The sequence below is a fragment of the Hyaena hyaena genome, unplaced genomic scaffold (genome assembly GCF_003009895.1).
Source record: "Hyaena hyaena isolate Hyena2069 unplaced genomic scaffold, ASM300989v1 scaffold_140, whole genome shotgun sequence".
Lineage (NCBI taxonomy): Eukaryota > Metazoa > Chordata > Mammalia > Carnivora > Hyaenidae > Hyaena > Hyaena hyaena.
Genome location: NW_024080772.1, coordinates 588,318 through 602,077, shown reverse-complemented (window position 1 = coordinate 602,077; position 13,760 = coordinate 588,318). Strand labels below are relative to the sequence as shown.

At 38.3% G+C, this 13,760-nt stretch overlaps 1 protein-coding gene across 5 annotated transcripts in view; it reads right to left on the bottom strand.

Moving 5' to 3' along the window:
- BABAM2 (BRISC and BRCA1 A complex member 2) overlaps positions 1–13,707 on the bottom strand; it is a 401,061-nt gene extending 387,354 nt beyond the window's left edge. For all 5 annotated transcript variants that reach the window (XM_039238505.1, XM_039238507.1, XM_039238509.1 and 2 more), the window contains exons 1-2: positions 13,609–13,707; positions 10,165–10,316 (exon numbers count right to left, since the gene is read on the bottom strand). In XM_039238505.1, the coding sequence (XP_039094436.1) occupies positions 10,165–10,292 (128 nt within the window). In that variant the 5' untranslated portion in view covers positions 10,293–10,316; positions 13,609–13,707. The remainder of the gene's footprint in view (positions 1–10,164; positions 10,317–13,608) is intronic.
- Between the last annotated feature and the right edge of the window lie 53 nt (positions 13,708–13,760).

Below are 13,760 nucleotides of genomic sequence, written 5' to 3'. Positions count from 1 at the left end.
TATCATCCCCAAATAAGAGAAAACCGAAGCATAGAAAGGGTATGCAATTTGCCAAAGCTCATTAAGCTATTAAATGGCAAAATCAGGATTCACACCCATTGACTAAAACCCTACTTGCTTTGTATTACATGGTCATCCTACACCCCTAAAGGTGGCTCACTGGGTTTCATCCTTTGTCAACCTTGACTTCTGGCTTGTGCCACCCAAACCCTTCCCCACAGTATTGCTTTAGATCTTCTGGTTCTGGCTATTTTTCCTTTCTTTGAACTCTTCTTATGTATTCTTAGGGATTCGGATAACAGATCATTGAATTATTAAATATTCCAATACATCTTATCCTTCTACTTCAATCTAACTTCTAAATTAGCTTTCATCTATGCCAATAAACCACCAAAAATCTCTACTTGAAAGCAGCCAAAGAGTAAACCACCTCGGGATAAAGTGAACGGTAAATGTGCAGGAGCAAAATGAAGAAAACACAAACCTTTACTGACAGACAGAGAAGCGGGCATAAATAGGACAGATGGACCATATTCCTGAAGAGGTATCAATATTAAAAGCAGGTATACTCAATACTGTGAAACTACAATCCAAGGGCCTCTTGCTTCTTTTAGTAAATCAAATCTTGTTGGAACACATGTATTCATTTGTGTATTGTCATAAGTCCATGCTACAAGAGCTGAATAGTTATAACACAGACTGTAAGATTCATATGCCTAAAATACAAGCTGACCCCACAGAAAGTTTACTGACCCCTGTTGTAAAGATGTCCATTCCCTACAAACAAAAAGGTCTTATCCAATGTCATTCAAATTCCCAGCAGGTGAGATGATGAGTATTCAAACATATTATGAAGCTATAATAATTGAAAAGCTTATATAACTGCACAAAGCAAATACAGATCACTGAAAATAAAACCAGAAGTAAATACAAGAATTTAGCACATAAGATGGCATTTCAAAATAGTGAGTAAGTAAAGGATTTATTCTATAAATAGTGTTAGGACAACCAGATGATTATTTAAAAAAATAATATCCCATTCCTACATTATATCATACACCAAAATAAATTCTAGGTTAATTTCAAGTAAAAATGAAACTACAACAGAGGAAAGTATAGGTGTCTCAGGAAAAAATACAGGTGTCTCAAAGAGGAAAAGGCATTAATTGTGCAAAATGTTAAAAGAACCCACAAAGGAAATAGATTTGATGACAACATAAAAAGTAAACATTTTGGAATATCAAAGATAAATATAAAAGGAGATTCTTTACAGCCCCATGTTGTAACAAAAGACAGATACAAATGAACCTCTCTCAATAACAAATGATTAAATGATAGTATGCTCAGATGCTGGAATAGCATGCAGACATTAAAAAGCAGGCAGCAGCTCTATCGGTACTAATATGAAACAGTCTTCAAAATATACTGGTCACGTGAATACATAATATGCCACTATACCAATGATCTACTGCTGCGTAACAAACTACCCCGATACTTCGTGGCTTTGGGAAACAACTTCTTATCTCCCATCACTGTGTCAGTGGGTTGCTGGGTTCTGCCGGCCCCTGGTTGGCTCACGCGTGCACCTGCAGAGGCAGACTGTGTGGGGCCAAGCAGAACCAGGGCAGCTGGACTCCGTGGGCTGGTCTCTCTCAAGGACACCCAGATCCGAGCCCCCTGAACATGGTGATAGTGGTATTCCACATGAGAAAATGGAACCACAAGGCCTGGTAGAGCCTACGCTCAGAAGTCACATGACATTTTTGCTACATTCCACTGGTAACGGCAAGTCACAAAGGCAGCCTGGATTCTGGGGTGAAGAAATGACTCTCTACCTGTTGATGAAAGGAGGGGTAAAATCATCTTCAGAGAAGAACAGATAAAGAGAGGTATGATTTATTCAGGGCCACTACCATACACTCTGCCACATCTACTATTTAGACAGAAATGGAAAAAAAGGAGGGAAGACTTACATCTACAAAAAACACCCTTAGAAAGAAATAAAAGAAACTGGTAAGAGTAGTTGCCTTCAGAAAAGAAAATTAGGGGAAAGGAATAGGAGAGAGACCTATTTTCTACTTAACACCCTTTTCTTTTACTTTTTATATGCTGTACATGTATTCCTGCTTCAAAAAGTGAGTAATATTTAAGAGCTTCTGTATATTGAATAACACTGAAAATCTGGGGAAAAAAACATCTGTAACATCTATGACAAAAGGTTAATCTTCATAACATACACAGTTTTATAAATCAAAAAAGAAAAATACCACATCAGAAAAATGGACAGACATTATGAATTGGTAATTTACACACAGACACATCAGTAAAAAAAGCAAAATATAAGAGCAATTAAAGACCATTTCCATCTATTGAATTAGCAGGTAATCCTACAGAATTTATAATACCAATTTTATCAAAACTGTAAAGGAACTGGTATCCTCACATACTGCTAGTGAAAATATAAATTGATAACACATTTCTGAAAATAAATTTAATTATATGTATGTTATATATCCTTGCATATAACAATACACCAAATACCTCAGAAGCCTTAATATTTACATATCCTGGCCCAATAGTTAGAATTTTGCTGGCATACAGGAATATACATTCATATAGACCCTTGTATTTTTTATAGCCCCAGAGAAAAGATCTGCATGTATGAATCTGACAATCACCTAACAAAGAAGCCCCGGTGCTGCCTGCTCACGCTACCTGAAGTCCGCCCATCCACAACAGCTTCAAATTCACATTTTTCTTTCTCCCTCCTTAATAGACATGGACAGCCAACAGTCATCAATTTGAGGAAAGCCAACAACACTACAGACAGAGAGCAAAACCGAGATAGTGCAAGATACAGAAAAAATGCTTTTTTAAAACTATGGTCAACTATACCTCAATTTTAAAAACAAGCAATAATTAATATCCTTACAGAGAAGACACCGCATCCATGAAACTACAATAATATGTGTTTCGAGGGTTCCTAATATTACAGACCAAGGCCTTCAAAATTTGAAGAAAAGATAATATGCAACACAGACTTCTATACCTGCCCCAATTATCTATCAAGTTTAAACACAGAATAAAACTCATTTTCAGACTTTCAGGAACTCAAAAAATAAACTTCCTCTTCTCCCTTTCTTAGGGTGCTACTGGAGTGCACGCTCCAACAAAACAAGAGGGTAAAACAAGAAAGCAAGATATGAGATTCAGCACAGGAAAGAGGCCAAAGGAAACCTACCATGATAACTGCATGGCAGACGCAGACAACAATCAATCAAAATTAAAGTCGTTCCTCCACCAATCTTTCCTATCTCATAGATGGTATAACCATCTCACTCACCTGTTCAAGTTTAGAAGGAAGAAGTCATTCTTGATTCTCTATCAAACCCCCAATTCAACACCCTCACGTTTTTACCTTCTAAGTAGATTATAATCCATTCACCTCCTTCCATCTCCACTGCCACCACCATATTCTTAAGACTCTGTCATCTGTCACCTGGTCTATCGTGCAAATGGACAGCTAACTAGACTACCTTATCCTGCACAAGCCTCTTTCTATATAACAATCAATGATTTTTTGATATAAGTTAGATCATGTGACTCTGCTTAAAATTCTTCTATAACTCCTCATCCCATGCAGAATAAAACCCAAGTTTCCTAATATAGCCCACCAGGCTCTGCATAATCTGGCCCCTGAATATCTTTAGAATCTCATCTCATTTCCCTCTTACACTTTCTCACTACATTTCAACTTTCAGTGGCCTTGCAGATCCTTGAAGGTGCAAAGCTTTATCCTGCCTTTACACCTGGTATTCCCTTTTTACATCAACTTCCCCAGCTCTTCACATGGAATTATTCTTATCTTTCATGATTAAACTTAAATGCCATTTCCTCAGAGCTTTCCTGACCATTAATTCTCAATTAGCCCTTCACCACTTCATTTTCCCTTTATTTTCTTTTCTCAATGAGTTAAGAATAGAAGCTTTGTTAACTAATAGAACAGGATCCAACTATTTAAATGAAGTTATCAAAAAGTATCTAGAATATATGGTTAAGCAAGACAATTTTTAAGAATCAGAACAAGATGGATGAAAATTTTCCCACCAGATATTATATTATAGAAGTTAAGACAGTGTGCAATTGGCATAAGGACAATGAGGCTGACAGAACAGGACAGGAAGCCTAGAAACTGATCCATGTATGATATAAACTTGACATAATAAGAGAGGTAGGTAGATCCACGGGCCAAGGATGGCTTTTCAATAAATGATGCTGAAACAATCAATTATCCACATGAAGAAAAAACCATATCTCTATCTCACAACATGTTTAATAGAAAGAAATCAATTTCTATTTGAAGAGCAAAAAGGAAAACTTAAAATTCTTGAAGGAAGATGTATGACTTTTGAGTGTGACACAATTTCTTGAAATGTTCCCTCTTCCACGAAAACACACATATACACAGCACAAATCTAAAAAGGAAAATACTGATGAATCTGACTTCATTAAAATTAAAACTTCTAACATCAGTAGCATGAAATTAAGAATACTGGGTGCCTGAGTGGGTCAGGTGGTTAAATGTCTGACTCCTGATTTTGGCTCAGGTCATGATCTTATGGTTCATGAGATCATCAAGCCCCACTGACAGTGGGCAGCCTGCTTGGGATTTTCTTTCTCTCCCTCTCTGTCACTCCCATACTCTCTCACTTTCTCTCACTCTCTCTCAAAATAAATAAAATATACTTTTAAAAAAAAAGAATATAAGCCACAGACAGACTGCATGTAGATATTTCTAATACATAAAACTGCTAAAAGATTAGTTTCCAAAATACATCAAGGATGATTTAAAATCTATATAGGGGTTCCTGGGTAGCTCAGTTGGTTAAGGACCCCACTCTTGATATCGGCTCAGGTCATGATCTCGCAGTTTGAAAGATCAAGCCCCCATGTCCAGCTCTGTGCTGACAGCTCGGAGCCTGTAGCCTGCTTCGGATTCTGTGTCTCCCTCTCTGCCCCTCCCCCACCTATGCACACACGCTCTCTCCCCCTCTCTCTCTGTCTCTTTCTCTCTCTTAAAAATCAACATTAAAATTTTTTTCAAAAATAAAATCTATACAAAGCTACAAATAACCCACTTAAAAGATGGGCAAAGGATACTCCTAAAAGAAGAAATCTTGATTGGCAATAAATATTTGAAAAGATTCTTCCCTACACTAATAATCAGGAAAATACAAGCTAAAAACATAATGAGATACCATTTCACACCCATTAGCTTGACAAAAAATTTAAGTCTAACAACTCAGAGTATTGTTAAAGCTACAGAACAATCGGAACTCTCATTCCTTTCTGGTGGAAGGGAACTGATACAATCTAGCAATATTCTAATAAAATGGAATATGCATATACCTTAAGAGTCAGCAATTTTATTCCTAGGAATATACCTTAAAGGGGTAGCTTTCAAAACAATTTTTTTTGCTTTCAAAATGTTTTTATCAAAACACACACATTTTGCATTGTGATCCAGTACCCACATACTTATTTAACTGAAAGCAAAATTTACAAAACAGTGCTTATTCTTACTATGTGTGACACATTCTGATAGTTTCCATTCTATTCTCATTCATTTTTTAGATGTTGGAGTGACTCACTCAACTGATTTTTATAACCACTAATGGGTGAACACACCCAACTCAAAAAAAGTAAGCCCCAGAAAATATTCTCATATATATCTTCTTGCACACAGGTGGGAGAATGTGCAATATGGCCTGCATTCTTGGTCAAAAGAAATTTAAAACATGTAAGACAACCAGTAAGAGAATGAATCAAAAAGTTGTATAGCATATTCCTACAATGGAATATGATATAGAAGTGCAAACCAAAGAACTTGAACCATAAGTATTATTAACATAGGTAAATTTCATGTACTTCCTACTAAACAACACAAACAAGCTGCAAAAAAAAATACATATATATATATACACATATACATACATACACATACATACATAAACACACACACAGGATGATGCCATTTGTATGAACTTTTTAAATCTACAAAATAATACTATATATGGTTTAGGGTATATTTTCATATAATGAATAAATGAAGTATAAAGATATACACACAAAAAATAGAAAAAGATCACAAAAGAACACAGAAAAGAAAGTGAAATGGAAAAGCCCAGTGAACAGCTGGATACTAAATGGTTAAAAGTCACCCATCCTCAAAATTAAACTCTCGCCTCCTGGGCAGCAGCCTCCTTCCAGGCACAAGGCTAAGAATAAAGGCTCAGCCAGTGAGAGGGACCAAGGTGGCAAACAAAGATCAGTCTTCAAAGCTTACAGCGCTCATCTTTTAAAACTGTTCTATTTAGTAACCAAGTACACAGAGTATCTATTTTTAATTAAGTAATGAAATTCAGAACATGAACAAAAAATACAACAGGTAGTTGTGGGCGGATGAGATGTCAGAGCAGATGCCCCAAACACAGCCATGTGCCAGTAAGGTTGAGTCACTGTGATATGCTGAAAAAAGATAATAAGGCTTGGCTGCCACAGGTTGCAGTGAGCCCTCTGCTTTCCTCTCCCTTATATTTGCCAGGCATCATTCCAGAACACTGAACATTTAGATATCTTCAAGATTAGTAAATCACTAAAAATGACAAAATATGGCATCTTACAAATAGCACATGCTTGTGATCAAAGTAACACAGAACAAAGAGGTAATGAGCATCCAGCAGCCTCATGGAATAATTCCCTAAAATAAAAACTTGCCCCCTCAACCTAGAAGAGGAAACCCAGTACTATTAAAACACTGTACTCTCATTTCAAAAATGTCCACTCATCTGTCATGGAATGAAACTTCAAAGGATTATGTATAGCAAAATGTAAGTAATGAACTACCAGGCCAATAAAACATGTTTCCAAACCAGATATTCAAACCACTATGATCCCCAAACCAGGCAACCTCTCTAAGAAAACATCTTACTTATTCACTCATTCAACCTCTACTTGCTATACTATATGTGAAAGGTACTACGGCAGACCTTAAGGAGGCCTACAAAAAAAATAAGAATCCTGTCCTTAAGATCAAGACAGTCTAGCAATGGAGCTTAGATAGAAACATATGGGGGGGTGCCTTGGTGGCTCAGTCGGTTAAGCATCTGACTTCAGCTCAGGTCATGATCTCATGGATTGTGAGTTTGAACCCTGCGTTGGGCTTTGTGCTGACAGCTCAGAGCCTGGAGCCTGCTTCAGATTCTGTGTCTCCCTCTCTCTCTGCCCCTCCCGCACTCATACTCTGTCTCTCTCCCCTTCAAAAATAAACATTTAAAAAAACTTTTTTAAAGAAACATACAAACACAGGTATACATTAGGTATAAAGATTTAGATGCCATGAGAGAAATAAAGATGAACTTCTATTTTTTTTAAAAATCTTACTTTGAATAGGTTTTTACCTATCTATTACTCTTATGAGTCAGATCTAGAATATAGATACCCAGACCTCATCTCTTCAAGAGCAAGTAGCCATACATAGAAACAAGACGAGTTATTGTGGTCTCCAGAAATCAAGTCTCCTCATTTTATACCTTTTGCATATGCTATGTCCTATAGGGTCTACCCCTTTGAGTTCACAGAAATCACAAACATGTACCCCATTTCTTGTAACCATGAGTGCTACTGATCTAAAAGAAAGAGACAGGCTTAGGTGACACACTAAAAAAGAAGCCAGTCTTTTCCCAAACCCCGCCACTGTTTTGCTATAGAAACTTAAGGAATGCACACACAGTCTGATGTTAAGGATTGAAGAAAGAATTGTTAACGAGATTCCAAAGAACTTTCATGAATCTTTCAGACAAGTACTACATAAAAGGCACCACTAATGCTCTAGATTACTAAGGCTTTCCACATCATTTTACGCATAGCAACTTTGTTAATATAGGGATAGGTATCTGCATTCCTGGTTTAAATCTAAAGAAAGTACATTCCTTAAGTACTAAATGCCATTAATGCCATTTCAAATCTTTTTCACAAAGCTAGTCCAGACCAGGCCAGGTCTAGTGCATTCATTTCAAATGTATCATCAGATCCATCATTTGCATTTAAACACTCAACTAAACATTCAGGAATTGGGGAGTCTTGGAGAGGGAGTCTGCAGAAAAGAAGCAAAGTGACTGTTGATGAACCCAACTATTCTCTCAGGATACTGACACAGGGAGTAAGAAATTCAGATTACATCATCTTACATAAGCCATTCCCCAGTCCTCTATCAGGTCCTCACCACCTCTGAAAAAATATCCGTGACCAAATGAAGAAGAAAGACCTATCTCCATGTCCTATCCATTCAGGACAGTAAACATCTCTGGTTCATGGGTCTGGCTTCTTTTGAGGACAGTTTTTCTAAGCTATAATTCACATACCACAAAAACCGCCCTTATAAGGTGCATAATTCTGTCATTTTTCACATATTTACAGAATTGTGTAACCATCACACTAATTTTAGGACATTTTTGTCACCTCCAAAGGAAACCCCATACCCAATGATTAACTGAAGAGAATACCAGATCTTTTAAAAAACAACCTACTATTCCAACAAAGTATCCAACTTAGTCTTCTTTACCAGACTGCTAAAGAACGTTAAGGGTATACCCTTATATCTAAGTCTTCAACTTATTCAAAAAACCCAGCAAGACTTAGAGAAGGCAAAAGAGCATAAAAAGAAAAGCTAAAAGAGAACCAAGAATGTGACATTTCTAGTAAGAAAGTGCTCAAAAACTGATGGGGGGATGTCAAAAAGACACAAAAGCCAACTTGACAAAGCTCCCAACAACAAAACTAAAACAACTGAACAACAAAATAAATGAAGACGATCTTTGACTTATGACCCAAAGAATAATAAACACCTAAGAATGCATACTGACATAATTAATAAGTGAATAAATAAGTAACTGGGGGAGAAGGGATAGTGCTTCCTTACAGCAGAATTCAAATTAATACATGTGAGGGAGTACAGGAAACAGAAAATCACTCTTAGACCAGCACCATAGTAATAACATTTGCAGGCAAGAACCATCAACAGATGCTGAAATTAGTGGACAAAAGTACGATGAGGAAGTGAACGTGTGCACAGTCTCAAGGTGTCACTTCCCAAGATACTTACCAATGACAAAGGGAAGATCAAGTTAACTTTATGGTGGAGAAACCTGAGAGATACGTCTTACCGGAGCGGTCAACATCAACATAACAGTAACAGGACATATGAACCTCAGGTACTCCCTGACCTAATGCCCTGAAAATCATACAATTCTATAGTATTCCTGTGGGGGCGGGGGGGGGGGGGTGTTGCAATTCTCACTGTGATCAAGGGAAGACAGTAGACAAGCCCATACTGAGCAACATTTTATAAAACAACTAGTCAGTGTTATCTTCAAAGGTGTCAAAATTGCAAAAGACAAAGAAAGACAGGAACAGTCACAGGTTAAGGAGTGACAACTAAATTCAGTCTGGATCCTGTCCAGAAAAAGGGCATGCATGCGTGGGAAAACTGAAAAAATCCAAGCAAGGCTTGTCGAACAATTAACAGCATTATAGCACCATCAATTTTCTGTGGTTATTTTGTAAATTCACTATAAATCTAAATTTATTTCTAAATAATAAGTTGAGGCTTTTTAATGCAACATTTCCAGGTGTGAGATTCAACTGTTCCAAGCCCATTGTGACTCATTCCAGCTAGTTATTATAATTTTCCTATTAGAAGAGATTATCAAATGATGTCAGAATCAGAATCCCAAACCCAACTCTTATAGTACCTTCTGGATTGCAACAGACATAACAAGAAAACAAGTCAACGAATGAGAAACACACTTGCTAAAAACCACAGGGCACACGGTTAACAAAGAGATGTGCCAAAAAAACAAAAAACAAAAACAAAAACAGACACGAACACTCTGATCATAAAGCAATGGCCCACAACACAAATAAAGCAACTTGAAACATAAAATGTCAAGAACTGGACAAAACCAACTGCACCAACATGTGATAAGACCACGACTTGATGAATTTCTCTGGTGTTCAATTTTTATGAATCTGATGCGAGAAGTTTATTATTAGGTAAAGGCTGGATTGGTTCTGATACATTATTGAATCAGTTCTGGTACATACCCAGATTTCAAGTCAGTTATCCTCAAACAGTTTGTAGCGTCCAGTCCCACTTTTCCATTGCGAACCACACTAGATATGAATGGGGAGAGCATTGGAGAAATTCGGTTCAAGGCCACTTCTGGGGACATTTTAACTTGACTCGCAAATCACCACTGAAAGCAGAAGGAAAGAACAGCAGTCAAGGTATCCAAAAGAACTAGATATGACAAGTTTCCTGAAAACTGGCGCAGTACATAGTATTCATTCTCTTGAATGAATACTTCATTTCCTGTCATACAGCAGCCTCTTTCAATGATCCTCCTCTGTTGCTCACCTCCTCAGGGCATAGACTACATCAATGCTTTTCAGGGACAGAAGCAATCCTTCAAATCCAATTCCCTCCTCCTTTACAAAGCTGATTTCTACACTGCCACATACTACTTAAAGCTATCTTAACAATCAGTAGCTCCCACTTTAGTTGAAGCTTAAGAATCCTTCACTGACAATCCCCTCCCCCAACACACAAAAGGTACACACCATTAAGTTAGGAATTTTTCCCTCTGTGTCCCCACGAGAAGAAGGACTTGATAATACTGTATAAAATTTGAGAATACGTATAACCTACTTGCAATTGTTACTTACTAGAAATTATTTACTTCTGATCTACTGTCCTCCACAGGGGACATGGAGCGTCCTAAGCTTTGCGACCTCCCCCATGCAAGGACCATGTGTGGAATCCTAACAAAAGTACCTGGCACACGCTAGGCACCCAATAAAAATCTTTTAGTAAATAAATGAATGAAGAGACAAATAGTAGAAAAATATTAAGGTATGGAGAGAAGATAATATGCCCTCAAAAAAACTGGTAGAAGATAAGGTATCCACAGAATATATGTAGCAAAAAGCTACTTAACAGTTAAATCATGAAAATATACACTTATCCAGATACTAAGCAACACAAACTCACATGGATCTACAAGACTTTGACTTTCAGGCACTAAGAAGTACTTATATTGAAAATGTAAAAGTAAAACCAATAAATCATATCTATATTATTTGGAAACCCATGGGGCAAGAGAGAGGGAATGCATAAATTCCTCTAAATAGACTTCTAAATGAGAACTTCTACTTTCAGAGGTGCATTAAGTTCATTTAAATAATCACGTTCTTCCTCAGTCTGAAAGGATTACCCCACATCAAAAGCAAATTAATTTCTTGCAAGTTATAACTATAAGGAAATGATGTTCTGGTTCTAGTTTTCATCTGTTTTACCATATGAGTACTTACAGGTCTCTGCCAAAATAAATGTTACCCAGTACCTGTTTTAATCACTTTAGATAGTAATAAAGGAAGGCCTGCAGTGACGTTTCAGAAAATAGTAACATGGTGACCTAATATAGCAATGACACTCAGAAGTAGCTTTGAGGCAGTAAAGGCTTTATATTTCTGTACTCAAACCTTCCTTTCTGCAAATATAAAACAAGCTCCTCTTCCAGCCACTTATAGGTGGGAGATGATCTCCCTCCACCATTTTAATGTCCCCGCGAAGTAGGAATAAACATCTAATGCACTGTATTTTTAACCATAAAAATCATGTTATACATTTTTATGATACCACCACTTGTAAAAAGCTTCCAAATACATTATCACAGTTGATATTCACAATTCTGGGCAGGAAGGCAGGTATTAGAATTCCCATTCTATAGGTGATAGGAATAACTTCTGTGATTTGTCTTTGAACAGTGTACTAACCCTTATTATCATCTTGAAGCTTAATTTTTTTCCTATTTTGCAACATTTCCACTCTTACTTCTACCCACTGATGTCACAGTTCTTGAAAGGAGGCTTATCTAGATCATATGCAAAACACAGAAATACTCATCTGGAAAAAAAAAGCAAAAGGATCTCACCTACATTACAAAATTATTCTTCCATGCTTTTTCCCATAATACCGATTATTTTACCTCTCGTTTCTATGAAAAATGGAAACAATCAACACATTCTGAAAAATCTACTGAGTATCAGGCACTATATTACCCACCTCTACCTGTAATTTCATGTACTTCCCCCCAACAACCCTGCTCTCTGATTATTATTGTTCCCATTTCACAGATAGGAAAACTAAAGCTCAGCAAGACTAAGTAAGTTATTCAAAGGCACAAACCTAGCAAACATAAAGATCAGAATTCAAATCCAGATCTCCTTCAAAGTCCCTATACCCATCCTCCCCTCAAATAAGAATGTACAATTGCAATCACCAAGAGAAAAGCATCAGAGCGATTTAAGTATACATCCTATAAAATTTGAACAAAAAGTCATTAATTTGAACCAATGGTTGCTTGACAACGAGAAACACATCTGACTACACGCTGGTCTGCTGTCGAAGATGGCCTGAGTGATCCACTAGTCAAATCCTACAGGGAAAAAACCTGCACCAGAAGCCAAGTTATACTTAAGGTGACAATAACGCATCCCAATTCAACAACTGTCATGACCTCAAACTAACACCTGAAGGAATGAATTCGTTTCAGAACAGTTACAATACCACTTTTTTGGACAGTGCAAGATTTCCTGCAGCATTAAAATCTGTTTCAATTGTAGGTGTAGTGACTTCTCTAAGAAGGGAAATAAACACTCCCAAACCAGCGGTCACCAAAGAGCCGAAGTTCTTCGGTGTGATCCTTTTGAGCCAGGGACGTGAATGGGGGATCATTCCCAATATGAGCTTTTTCACATCATAGTCCTATTACAGCTCCCAGGTAGGCAAAAAATTTAGTGGCCAGCCTCCTCCGAATGCTAGTTGTGCAATGTGTATTTCCTGATTTTGACGTATTACAGGAGGAAAATGCAGCAATACAATTTTTACAGGGTCTGCTGCCCAAAATAGGGTCACATAAGGTCCTCTGACGGGTAGCCTGGAGGCTACAAAGACGTCTAAAGCATCGTCCAGTATCTCGCAATTAAGATGGGATGACAAACACGGAAACTTGTGCCCTGCTGACGTCATGAAACGGAAAGGGGTGGCGTCCTGCTGCGTCACCTCAACGTCATACAGCGCACGAGGGAAGTTAAGTGGGGAAGCAATTTCTCCAGGGGCAACATTCGAGAAAAACAAGTCGTCTCATACCCAAAGAATGACTACCCCATTCTAGGGGCCATCTAAAAAGGGATACTCTCCCTCTCCCAAACTGTATGATCCCCTCACCAGGCCGGCAGGAGGAAGGAGTCTGAGTTTAACGAGGGACCAGGGAAGCGGGCTAAATATGCAAAAAGAGCAACCTCTGGCCTTGGGGGGGGCTCGTTCTTGCGGGAACCAGCGTGAGAGGGATGAACAGGGCATCTTTAGAACAGGGGCCATCTCTACAGGAAGAGGCGGCGAGCCTGGGGCATTTTTAAACCCCGGTCCTCAGCGCCACCTGTGCGACTCGGGATCCAACCTCCCCGCACCAGCCCCAGTCCAGGTACCTGGAACTTAGTCCGATCGGTAACCGGCGACTACGTGGGGTACAGGTTACCCGAGCGCGCCCCCGACTGACGCACCGACCTGCGCGCGCACCGCGGACCGGATGCGTGCGCGCTCCTGGACGTTCCGCCCCGCCCCCTCTGCGGCCCGCGAG